The 13,256-nt window shown below is 42.8% G+C and overlaps 1 protein-coding gene across 1 annotated transcript in view; it reads right to left on the reverse strand.

The window, feature by feature from the left end:
• FANCA (FA complementation group A) overlaps nt 1-13,256 on the reverse strand; it is a 701,003-nt gene that overhangs the window by 50,098 nt on the left and 637,649 nt on the right. Inside the window, exon 38 of the mRNA XM_069217268.1 lies at nt 11,131-11,193. Within this exon, the coding sequence (XP_069073369.1) occupies nt 11,131-11,193 (63 nt within the window). The remainder of the gene's footprint in view (nt 1-11,130; nt 11,194-13,256) is intronic.

Here is a 13,256-nt window from a genome sequence, read left to right on the forward strand (position 1 = left end):
AGAACTGGGCTTAACTCTGTTGGTGAAGGCCAGTGCAACCAGGCCGCATAGGGAATGGGTTGCTGCTTGTGAAAGTCAGGGTCACCAGTAGCTGGCCTATGGCGATGTGCATTTATCTATTTACTTGTGGACCCAAAGAAGGTTCTGCAGAGATTCAGTAAAATAATACAACACTCTCCTACTGATTACTAGACAGAATTAATTATTAAAAAGCAACTTTACTAATATTCAATTTTTTTTTTTATGAACAATCTATATTTACAAATGTATACATATACATTTTTATTTTCAAGCTGTACCATTCCTAAAGTAAACCATCAAACAACTACCCTTTTAAAAAAAAACTCAGAACACTGAATGCATAAATCAACATATCAAGACTGGACACACACATACATATAGCACAGACATATAAACAAATACTGAAACATTACGACAGACCAATTAATCAACAATAGTTTATATTAAAAAAAATATATATCAAACAATCTCAAATTCGAATATTGAATACATAACAAATAACACATCGTATCCATATCACAAATGGTAAGGTATAACTAATAAAAAGTACATAAAGATACAATTAATTTTTATAAATCAACGTTCACATCAAAAGATGCTTCTTCATCAATTGATAGATCCTCCTAAGACAGATTTAATAGATCATCTTTACTGTGTCTAATTAAGACATCAGGACTGCCATCAGAACTGCCGACACACGTTTCGGTGGACATGTATTTCCAAATGTGTTTATAATATTGCTAGCCACCTTCATCAGGGCACTACATCATATACTGCGCACTGCGTTGTCTTTTTTTTAAAATCTGTGCATAAATTAGAGACATAATTATTTATATGCCAAAAGGCTGTCACATGATGTGAACACTTATGTAATTTATACCTATGAGTAAGGGCCCGTTTGCATACGTGTGGGGACCAGCAAACATCATCTCCATGCAGATATTGTGAAAATTCCCAGTTACATGCAAATAACACTATATACCGTGTGCTGAATAAAGATACATACAGACGACCGCCATCACCAATTTAAAATCAAATAGAGAAATTGTTTGACATAGAGAAATGCATGTGTAGGAGGCTGGCCTGGCTTGTAGTGGGTACCAAGGGGTACTTACACTCTGTACCAGGTCCAGTTATCCCTTACTAGTGTAGAAGAGGTGTTTCTAGCAGCTTAGGCTGATAGAAGGTAGCTATAGCAGAGCAGTTTAGGCTGAACTAGGAGACATGCAAAGCTCCTACTATACCACTGGTGTCATATGCACAATATCATAAGAAAACACAATACACCGATATACTAAAAATAAAGGTACTTTATTTTTATGACAATATGCCAAAAGTATCTCAGTGAGTACCCTCAGTATGAGGATGCCAAATATACACAAGATATATGTACACAATACCAAAAATATGCAGTAATAGCAAAAGGAAGTAATGCAAGCAATGTAAAGTTACAGTAGATTGCAATAGGAACACATAGGTATAGGGGCAACACAAAGCATATACTCCAAAGTAGAATGCGAACCACGAATGGACCCCAAACCTATGTGAGCTAGTAGAGGGTCGCTGGGACTGTAAGAAAACAGTGAGGGTTAGAAAAATAGTCCACCCCAAGACCCTGAAAAGTAGGTGTAAAGTGCACCTATAACCCCCAGAGAGCACAGAAGTCGTGATAGGGGGTTTCTGCAAGGAAGACCCACACCAGCAAAGCAACAACAGTGGATTTCCGGGCCTGAGTACCTGTGAAACAAGGGGACCAAGTCCAAGAGTCGCGACAATGTCGAGAGTGGGCAGATGCCCAGGAAATGCCAGCTGACGGTGCAAAGAAGCTGCCACCGGATGGAAGAAGCTTTGGTTTCTGCAAGAACGAAGAGGACTAGGAACTTCCCCTTTGGAGGATGGATGTCCCACACCGTGAAGAAGCTTGCAGAGGTGTTCCCACGCAGAAAGACCGCAAACAAGCCTTGCTAGCTGCAAGGGTCGCGGTTAGGGTTTTTGGATGCTGCTGTGGCCCAGGATGTCGCCACTTGGATAAGGAGACAGAGGGGGCGCCCAGCAAGTCAGGAAGCCCTCACAGAAGCAGGCAGCACCCGCATAAGTACCGGATCAGGCACTTGGAAGAGGAGTGAACCGGAGTCCACCCGAAGTTAGAAAAGGGAGTCCCACGACGCCGGAGGACAAGTCAGAAGGTTGTGCACTGCAGGTTAGAGTGTCGGGGACCCAGGCTTGGCTGTGCACGAAGGAAATCCTGGAAGAGTGCACAGGAGCCGGAGCAGCTGCAAATCACACGGTACCCAGCAATGCAGTCTAGCGTGGGGAGGCAAGGACTTACCTCCACCAAACTTGGACTGAAGAGTCACTGGACTGTGGGAGTCACTTGGACAGAGTTGCTGAGTTCCAGGGACCACGCTCATCGTGCTGAGAGGGGACCCAGGGGACCGGTGATGCAGTCTTTTGTTGCCTGCAGTTGCAGGGGGAAAATTCCGTCGACCCACTGGAGATTTCTTCAGAGCTCCTGGTGCAAGAAGGAGGCAGGCTACCCCCAGAGCATGCACCACCAGGAAACAGGTGAGAAAGCCAGAAGGATGCAGCGATACAAGGTTGCAGTAGTCGTCTTTGCTACTTTGTTGCGGTTTTGCAGGCGTCCTGAGCAGTCAGCGGTCGATCCTTTGGCAGAAGGTGAAGAGAGAGATGCAGAGGAACTCTGATGAGCACTTGCATTCGTTATCTGAAGAATTCCCCAAATCAGAGACCCTAAATAGCCAGAAAAGGAGGTTTGGCTACCTAGGAAGGAGAATTGGCTACTAGGAGAGGCAAGAGCCTATCAGAAGGAGTCTCTGACGTCACCTGATGGCACTGGCCACTCAGAGCAGTCCAGTGTGCCAGCAACACCTGTGTTTCCAAGATGGCAGAGGTCTGGGGCACACTGGAGGAGCTCTGGGCACCTCCCCTGGGAGGTGCAGGTCAGGGGAGTGGTCACTCCCCTTTCCTTTGTCCAGTTTCGCGCCAGAACAGGGTTGGGGGATCCCTGAACCGGTGTAGACTGGCTTATGCAGAGATGGGCACCATCTGTGCCCATCAAAGCATTTCCAGAGGCTGGGGGAGGCTACTCCTCCCCAGCCCTGACACCTTTTTCCAAAGGGAGAGGGTGTAACACCCTCTCTCTGAGGAAGTCCTTTGTTCTGCCTTCCTGGGCCAGGCCTGGCTGGACCCCAGGAGGGCAGAAAACTGTCTGAGGGGTTGGCAGCAGCAGCAGCTGCAGTGAAACCCCGGGAAAGGCAGTTTGGCAGTACCCAGGTCTGTGCTAGAGACTCGGGGGATCATGGAATTGTCTCCCCAATGTCAGAATGGCATTGGGGTGACAATTCCATGATCTTAGACATGTTACATGGCCATGTTCGGAGTTACCATTGTGACGCTATACATAGGTAGTGACCTATGTATAGTGCACGCGTGAAATGGTGTCCCCGCACTCACAAAGTCCGGGGAATTTGCCCTGAACGATGTGGGGGCACCTTGGCTAGTGCCAGGGTGCCCACACACTAAGTAACTTTGCACCCAGCCTTCACCAGGTGAAGGTTAGACATATAGGTGACTTATAAGTTACTTATGTGCAGTGTAAAATGGCTGTGAAATAATGTGGGCATTATTTCACTCAGGCTGCTCTGGCAGGCCTGTGTAAGAATTGTCAGAGCTCCCTATGGGAGGCAAAAGAAATGCTGCAGCCCATAGGGATCTCCTGGAACCCCAATACCCTGGGTACCTCAGTACCATATACTAGGGAATTATACGGATGTTCCAGTATGCCAACGTGAATTGGTAAAATTGGTCACTAGCCTGTTAGTGACAATTTGTAAAGCAGAGAGAGCATAACCACTGAGGTTCTGGTTAGCAGAGCCTCAGTGAGACAGTTAGGCATCACACAGGGAACACATACATATAGGCCACAAACTTATGAGCACTGGGGTCCTGGCTAGCAGGGTCCCAGTGACACATAACAAACATACTGACAACATAGGGTTTTCACTATGAGCACTGGGCCCTGGCTAGCAGGATCCCAGTGAGACAGTGAAAACACCCTGACATATACTCACAAACAGGCCAAAAATGGGGGTAACAAGGCTAGAAAGAGGCCACTTTCTCACAGCATGTTGTACTTGTTGGTAAAAGAGATCAAATACGACGGAAAACTACCGCTGTTCTAAGAAAATCTTAGGCCGAAGCACCGAAAACTGTAACCAAACATTGTTTGGAAAAAACAGGATAAACACGTCACTTCAAAATTCAAAGGAACACCATTACATAAGGATATTTAACTTTTGAAAGCATACCTTAATGAATTATTCATAGAGAGCGCTGTCTAATCCATCCGGACAAGCTTAACTGCAGTCACTATGGAGTGCGATAACGAGAACGCGCTCCCTAGACGCCCAATGTTTAACAAATTACAAGTGTGGAAATAAACAAGGGACAAAGTCCCTCTTCGTATGTTGCTAAAATCAAAAGAAAATCGGTGGCCATCTTGGAGAGGGGTAGTTCCATAATACCAAGCATCAACAAAACACTGCGAAAACCCACCAAACAAATATACAATATCACATAATCACAAAACCTACATTCTAAAAAAAAGACAATGATAAATACTAAAAAGAACACTTAACTACAACCACTCACCGAAGACATAATCAAAAGAATAAAAAAAACCTCAATCGGGTAAAATGCCTAAAAAGAATAAAAAAATCATGACTCAAGGGATGACAACCTGACTCTCTACTCACAGGGCATGATGCCAAGGGATGTCTTCGTTCAAACCCCATTTCAAGGAATCAAGGAAGAAAATCCAAAACACCACCTTCTTTTTTCTAAGTCTCTCAGAAAACAAGTCATTTCTTGCAGTTATTTTTTCCAAAATGGTCCATCTAATTTCTTCCTCCTTGTGATCGAATGTAACCCAATGTGTGACCAGGGGAGCATTGAGTTTCTGAGTTCTAATGGAAGATTTGTGTTCAGACAATCTTACTTTAAATTCCCTTGCTGTCTCACCAACGTAACCTAGATTACATGGACACATAATAAGGTAGATCACATTTTTGGATCTAAAGTTAGTCATGGAGTTAAGGGTAATTGTTTTTCCATTGTAAATGACATTTTTAGAGACCACTGCCGCATCACAGGCATGGCAGTTGCCACATTTAAAATTACCTTTGATGGGATCCAAACCTGTAATTGATCTTTGTTTCGCTTCTTGAGGACAAGAGACCGCAGATCGAACTAAGATATTGCACAGGTTTTTATTTCTCTTGAACGCAAATAAAGGTTTCTGTAAGTGAACAGAATCCTCACTGGTATTTAAAATATGCCATTCTGAGTTAATGATTTTACGAATTCTCTCATTCATGCTGGAATGGTGAATCACACATGCTAGCCTATCGCTATTCTTACATTTGTTGCCCTGAAAAGTGATAATCTGTTGTAATATTTCGCTCTCTTAAGCGAATCTTTGATCACTTTCACGGGGTATCCTCTCTGTTGTAATTAATGTGAAAGGACCCCAGCATGTTCAACAAAGTCTTTCATCTCTGTGCAATTCCTTCTCAAACGCAAAAACTGGGAAAAAGGAATGGCCTGTCTTTGACTCCTAGGGTGGAAACTGTCATAGTGTAGAAGGGGATTTCATGCTGTGGGTTTGGTGAATAGGGACACCAAAAGGCTTCCATCCCGATGTTGGATATGAACATCTAGAAACTCTACCTGATTGTGATCACACTTCATAGTGAATTTTAAATTGTCATCACAGAGGCAATTACTTTCAACGGATGCGGGATTTCAAGATGGCGCCCGCATTGGCACAACAGCTGCGATCTAGTGGTTTGCTTCGCCTAAACAGGAAGCGAACCTGAAAGAACGGGAAGTAATTGTACTCCTGAGTTTACACTTGATGGTGTGTATCCCGCGTATAAGTAGATCAGCGTTAGGAGAGTCGGGTCCTTTGCCGATAAAGTAAAAAGAGGAGGTTAATTAAGCAGAGCAATGCCGATTGAGCGGTAAGAAGAGGGAATTGGGCAGAATAAAGGGGGCTCTTTATTTTATTTTATTTTATAGTGAAAGAAGCACCAATACTTTTATGAAATTTTAAATAGTATTTAGTCTAATTTATGTACAAAGACAGGAGAGGGGGAATGGGTCTCTCCTAAATTGGAGAATATTTTAAGAAGAGGTTGTAGGTAGTTTTTATTTTTGGTATAGTATTATGCATTATATTTAACTATATATTTTTGATTTTTATTGAAGAATTAAGGCTAGAACCAGACGAAAAATAAATAGTTCTGGTTCACTATATTGTAATATATATGGATTCCATGGTAAGCTCCAGGGATATCACAAGTTAAATAACTATCTCACATTTTGTGGTTTGGAAAAAAAAGAAGAAAAAAAACTTTTTCGTTTTGTTCTATCTGGATGTTTATGCATGTTATAAAATTAAGTGAATTTGGGACTGCATGATGCACACAAATTTGGTTGTTTCCCTACTTTCACTTTGATATTTCTCACACTCTATATGCACCTATGTGGGCAATAAGCAATAAGTTATGGATTCATTTTGGACACTATTTTGGATATCACAAGGTGATTTGGGGAGGGTCCATTTTAGATAAGGAATAATTTATTAATGGACCTTTATTTCACCTATGTAGAAATATATTTCCAAAAGACTGCGGAATTCGAGGAAAGTATTTATGCTTATATTTGGATCGGTTTGGATGTTTTGATTTGGCATTAATGGAGGTGAGTGTTGGGGATTGGTAAAAAAGTTTTTTTTTTTTAAAGAAAAGTTTGTATAAATGGTCTTTTAAAAAAATATTTGAGATATTTAATGATTTTTCCTTTGTTTTTACATATATATACGTATATTTGATATATAAGTGTGTATCTATGTAAATTTATATTTCAGAATGATTTTTAAGGTAGGCAATTAAATCTCTCTTTGTGATGATGAATATAAAAGGAATCTTGGTGTGTAAAAAATATTAGAGGTTGGATTTGGGAAATGAAATGGCTATATTGGGGTGGTTGCAGGTGGAATATGGGGTTTTGTAAAATGCTGGTGTGTGCACACACACACACACACACACATATATATATATATATATACACATACATATATTCTTTTGTGTTGCTTCATTTAGGCTTGGTTTAATACGTTTTGGGAGTATATTATCTAGTCCTGAAGAAGGTGGTGAAAAGGTCTGGAAGTCCACAGAATTGATTACTTCACTGTATTACGGTGCCCTGTCCCCCTCGGGATATCGGTGATAGGAGGGTCCCCTCTCTATTTTTCCTTGCTATCACAGAGGTTTAACCATAAGTAAAATGCATTCAATACTTTGTTCACCTCCTCTCCAGATGAAAAAAAAAAACGTCTGTATATCTACACCATAAATGGATGTTTTCCAAAAACGGAGCAACTTCATTATAGATGTGCCTCTTCTCAAAAGATCCTACATATAGGTTTGCTACACTAGGAGCGCATGCAGAACCCATACTAACTCCCTTGATTTGTCGGTTAAACTGTTCCATTGAATTCAAAATAGTTGTCAAATAGAACTGTCTCAAGACATTCTAAAATAAATGGATGAAGCGGATCTGAGCCCAGGTCCGCAAATAAAGCCTTGACACAGTCAAGTGCCTGTTGTTGGGTAATGTTAGTATATAAAGACTAAGTCCATGGTAACCAGTATTTCTCGTTTAGAATCAAAATCTAATCCTTCAAGTTTAGAAATGAAATGTCCTGTGTCTCGAACATACGAAGGTATCTGTATCACTAATGGTTTCAAGAAAGTATCAACCTATTGAGACAACGGTTCAATCGCTGAACCAATAGTGGAAACAATGGTACGGAACGGAGGATGTAGAGAATTCTTATGTATCTTAGGGAGTCCATATATGATGGGAAATCTGGTATATTTTGGAGTGAGAAACTCAAACTCTTTTTTGCAGGTAAGACCCAAATCTAGTGCATTATTGCTTTTAACTTTAATTTCTCTTTTAATCCGGATCACCAGAAACTGCTCTATAGAATTCGGAACATGAAAGCATATTTAACATCTTCTCAATGTAGTGGGTTGTATCCAATACCACAATGCCATCTCCTTTATCACATGGTTTTATCGTGATCTTACTGTTGTCCTTTAAACTAAGTAGGGCTGCATTCTCTTCCTTATTCATATTCAACTTACATTTAGGGATGTGTTTGAACATGTTCTCAAATTTTTGTATCACAGCTTTCTCAAAGATGGCCACTGCAGAGATGCCCGTGTGGTATTAATAAGAGCTTCATTGATTGGTAGCAGAGGTTCTAAGGAAGACTGTCCAGGTTACAGGACCTCTGTGACGTTCGTCTTCACTTCAATCGAATGCATTTGTAAATCTTGGACTTAAGCTGCCTTGTAATTACCATGCTGAAGGACGCTGGCTCTTCTGTGGAAGGACTAGGGAGAACACTAGCCCTGTGTCCCTTGGCCTGTTCCAGGTCCATACAGGAATTGTCATCATCATATTGCGGGGAAAATGCATTCCACATGGCCACCACCATCACCAGAAGCAAGTTGGCTTTGATCAATGTCCAACCAAATTAGTTGTTGGAGAACTGGAGGACGACCTTTAGGCAAAGGCATTGTCTTGTTTGAGTCGGAAGGAATGTGGGCTAGGCATATAGGAACCAAACTTGCACACAGCTTCAAGCACTGATACCAATGCGGCTGGAACCGGCATGGATCATGGTACCCAGTGTGGGTGTGGAACCTCCTCTGGGGTCGGAGCAGAACATGAACCAGGTTCAAGAAGCACAGATGGTGCAGAGGGAAGACCCGCCGGTGGTAACCCCACAGCAGGCCTCTGCAGTCTATGGGGACTGAAGGCACATATAAAGTGAACTGGTAAGGTCACAGAGATTTGTTTGAGACAATCCTTACAAGGTTTAAAGCCAGAGATTTTAGAAGGAAATAATTACCTTGCATACTCGAAAAAAGTTTTTTTGTGAAGAGAAAAGCTTGTTTACTGACATGAAAAAGCAGGAGCTAGCTCTGGATCCAAGGATCCAGAGACACAGACAGAAAAGAACTGATGTCAGCCTGCTGAGGTGGTACATATATACGGCCCCAGTCGTCACTTCTGTGTCAGATCGAAGACGATGCAGAGCCACACAATGCTACCTACTGGCTCACAGAGCTATTCTGAAGAATCTTCTGGATCCAGTCTAGCACCTGAAGATATTTTAAAGGTAAGGATGCTGTGGATAGAAGTATCCATCAGAAGTCAATCCTTTTGGACTCCCTATCTGGAGAAGTGGATGGAAATGCGTTAGGATTCACCTTACTAGTCCAGGCCTGCACAATAACGCTTTCTGGAGTAGTATGCTTGGTGAGAAAATCTGATTCACCAGGCGTCAGTCTATGACATTGGGCCACCTGTCTGTTTACAGGTGGGCAAAAACATGGTTTCGGCCAAACAGCCACCAGAATTCCTGCAAGGGTATCATTAAATGGAAGTAAGGGCTCAGGCGTTGCTAGATTTCACTTTCTTTGTCAAAGGAGTATAGGTCAAGGTGGAAGAAGCACTCCTTATAAGTACATTTTAAGAAGAATCAACAGAAGGTATTTTGTGCACAAATGGCAATGCACTTCATCCAGCAGACAACCAACTTGTAAATTGTTAATTATATCACTATTTGCAACCTCTGCATGCCCAAAGTACGAATGCCTAGTCTGAGTCTGTCACTGTGACTTTTTTTTAACATTTGGGGTATCAAGGATATAATCTTGGCATTTGACAGCCTTCTTACTGCGATCACTGGCATTTTATTTGAACTATCATTTTGTACTTGCACGTGTTTTGTGTCTTACCAGAAGCAAGTATTATCATCAGCTAACATGCCTTTTGGTTGCACAATCTCCAATATAATTCCTTTTCAGCACCATAGTGTGAGCCATAGGCACCAATGCCACCAGCGAGGTGTTAACCTTCAGCACCATATCAATGATGGTACCCTAAGCTGCACACATAACAGTGTTTTATCTTTAGTGCAACAACACCTCCAAATCCAGAGTATCCAGCATGCCCTTCTCCTTGAGATCACCTCTATAGTGATGTTCAACAAAGCCAAGGGAATTCTCTGATACTGGTGGTGTCGCAAACCAAAATGCATGCTGCAGAACAAGCATGTTGGAGGAAAGGAAGCCATTTGATGGTTCATTTATCTTACTTGTAGGTCATCACTGGGCCTCTGAATGAGCTGTGATGGAATACTGTTGTCCATCTGGGTGCTAGTGATGCGCAAACAAATATCAATATCAATACTCACCTTAAGAGTTTCAAACTGCAATGTATTAGGAGGTGCCAGATTTGCATAAGTAAACAGAACCCGACGCTCAGCCCTCACTTTGCTCAAGTTCAAACAGACCCAGACCTCAATGTTTTTCAAATGTTTTCAGCATCAGCTCTGGTTCTTACTGGTCCTTATAAGGGAGTTCCTTTAGAGGAATATAAATATATTTCGAGGCATGTTTTGCTTAGAGACCTCAATAATACCCAAATACCACAGAGAGTGCACTGAAAACCCTTAAATTAATTTAAACATTGCTTTACCGTTGGACACTTGTGTGCAGAGTGTTCAGTAGTCCATACACAAGTGGAGCATCCCCGGTACTTAAAGCATTGGATGTCATTTACGGGCTAATATTGCGTTAGAATCAGGTAATATTAAAAATCAGTATCGTGAGAACATGTACAGTGTTTTCAGAGCCCAATCAAGGGGCTAAGCTTTTTTGGGAATATGGCACTATAGAAGTAGGGGTATGATTTTAAATTACTTATAATGTATAAATACTTAAAGTAAATGGGTCAAAAGTAAAGTGCATAGTTATAAAACGTTTAGAAATACAATGTATTTTTCTTGTGGTAATTTGTTGAAGACATTTAGTTAACATCTTATCTGAATGTTTTTTGCGCACATTGCAGTTTAATCTCACATGCACCCTGAAGTAAGCACGTCTGCTTCCAGATATTTGGCTATTTTATTAAGTTGTAACTAAAATTGTGCTAATATGGACTTACCTTTGATGTAAATCTTGAAGAGATAAGATCCACTGTACAAAAAAACAACATAGGCACCAGGAGCTACAAAAAACGCAGAAAGGATACCAATCAACACCACACATGACAATGGTATACATGGGTCTTTTTTTAAGTAGCATATAAGAAACAATTCTAAAGATCAGTCTCCTTGATTTCAGATTTAAAATACAAGCTGTGCAGGGGTGTGGCCAAGATGGCGGCTCAGTAGGAGTTTCTTGGTGAATCTTCTCTGCCTATGCCTGCTCAAATACTGTCCCTGCCGTGCTAGATATAGCCCCTTTGCCCCCAGGCAGCCCCCGAGAATCAGTAAAAGATGGCAATGAATCCTGGTGGTGAGCAATGAATCCAGGTGGCTAGGGGCAAGAACGCCAACGGCCTTGAGGCCAGCCTCGGAGGAGAGAAACCACAAGGCCTGACATCCAGCCGCATGGTGGACTGCGAGGGGGGGTTAGAAAAACTTTGCAGCGGTGTCCTCCGACCCAGCCACATCCCTGCTAACCCAGCAGTGAGGGAACTACAGCAGGAAAGCAGGCCAGAGACATCCTTCCTGCCTTATGTCTGAGGGACACGAGAACAGTGGAGAAGACCAGGGGGCGTGGTGATGGCCAATCACTCGCAGAGGAGCATTGGAACATGGTCTGGAGTAACAGATGTGCCACTGGACTGGCTAGGAGTGGACAGAGTGCCATGGATCCAACAGGAAGCAGCAGGACTTAAACCAAAGCACAGGGGTCACCTCTCCTGCAAGCAGAGGGGTAAGAGGGGGCAGGCCTCATGAACATAGCCCCTGATAAAAACTGAGCAGGTTTTCCCAGCAAATCCACCTACTTAAGCCACCTAATGGCCTGAACCCCCTCTTCCTGCCCTCATGATATGGTCTCACAGTAGTGGACCATGCAATACATAGGGCTCCTGGCTGACGTGCTTCTGGGACTCTAATCCAGTGACAACGGTGGCCTCACTGGTCCTCCCTCGGACTCTCACCCAGCACCACACACAGCGAGGGTCACAGGAGGATGCCCCAATTTGGGGAGGTGTTCCCTAACTGTGGATCCCCAGATGGAGACACATGCCCCACTAGAGATGACCTACCTATGACAATTAAGTGTGCCTCAGCACACTCATCAGATAACTGGCATGTCAAGGCATTCCCCTCTCTCCCCAGAGCAACTTGCGGTCTACTCTTGGTTCTTACCCCTGGATCTGACAAACTGCAGCACACTGAGATAGCAGCCTATAGAGCCAAGGAAGATGCCACCTTGAAAGACTTGCTCACCAGAGCGGCCACTAAAAGCCAGACCACTTCAGAGAGATGCCTTGGCGATGGTCGCCCCTGATATAGACCCTCGATGGTGACAACACACTACTGCTCATTACCCGTTCCTTTATGGAGGCACTTTTAGACAGACTCCGAGGGGACATAGCGGCACTCAGAGAAGATGTTGCCACTGACACCCTGGAAACCACTGTAGATACCAGGTAAGAAAAAGTGACACCCCAAAGATGCGATGATCTAGATCTCAGAGAAAGGAATGAGGAACTGCATAGTCAACTTTAAAAATAGGAGAACAGGTGACAAGGCTCAAATATAAGGATCAAGGGATTCCCTCTCCAAGAGGACTCAGGAGACTTGGAGGGCTACGTCATCGGTCTCATCCGCCATGTGCTCCATGAGTTAGCTGACAAGGAAATCATGCTGGTGTTGCATGGCCACAGTAGGTTTTCATCTTAGATTTCAGTTTTAGCTAGACATCTTTTGTAAAAGGTGACATTTTACTATTTTTCCAGTAACACAAAAATGTGCTGCACACACATTTATTCTTCGAAGGCATTGTCGTCCTGTAGTCCGCACATTCAGTCCATGAAAACATACAATCAGAACGCGATGCCTGGTTTTATTTTTCTGTGTGCATTAGGAGACAACCCATTGTTGCTAGACGAATCACTGTAGCAGTTCTGCACCTCTTTAACTGTGTCGTAAGAGTTTTATTATATAAACAGCACCTGTGCTACACTTGTTGAGAGGAGCACTTCACGCCAGCTCATCATGGAACCCTGCTGACTCCTACCTCCATCTTACAAGGGACGATAACCTGTCCCTTGTA

The sequence above is a fragment of the Pleurodeles waltl genome, chromosome 12, assembly GCF_031143425.1.
Source record: "Pleurodeles waltl isolate 20211129_DDA chromosome 12, aPleWal1.hap1.20221129, whole genome shotgun sequence".
NCBI classification, from domain to species: Eukaryota; Metazoa; Chordata; class Amphibia; order Caudata; family Salamandridae; genus Pleurodeles; species Pleurodeles waltl.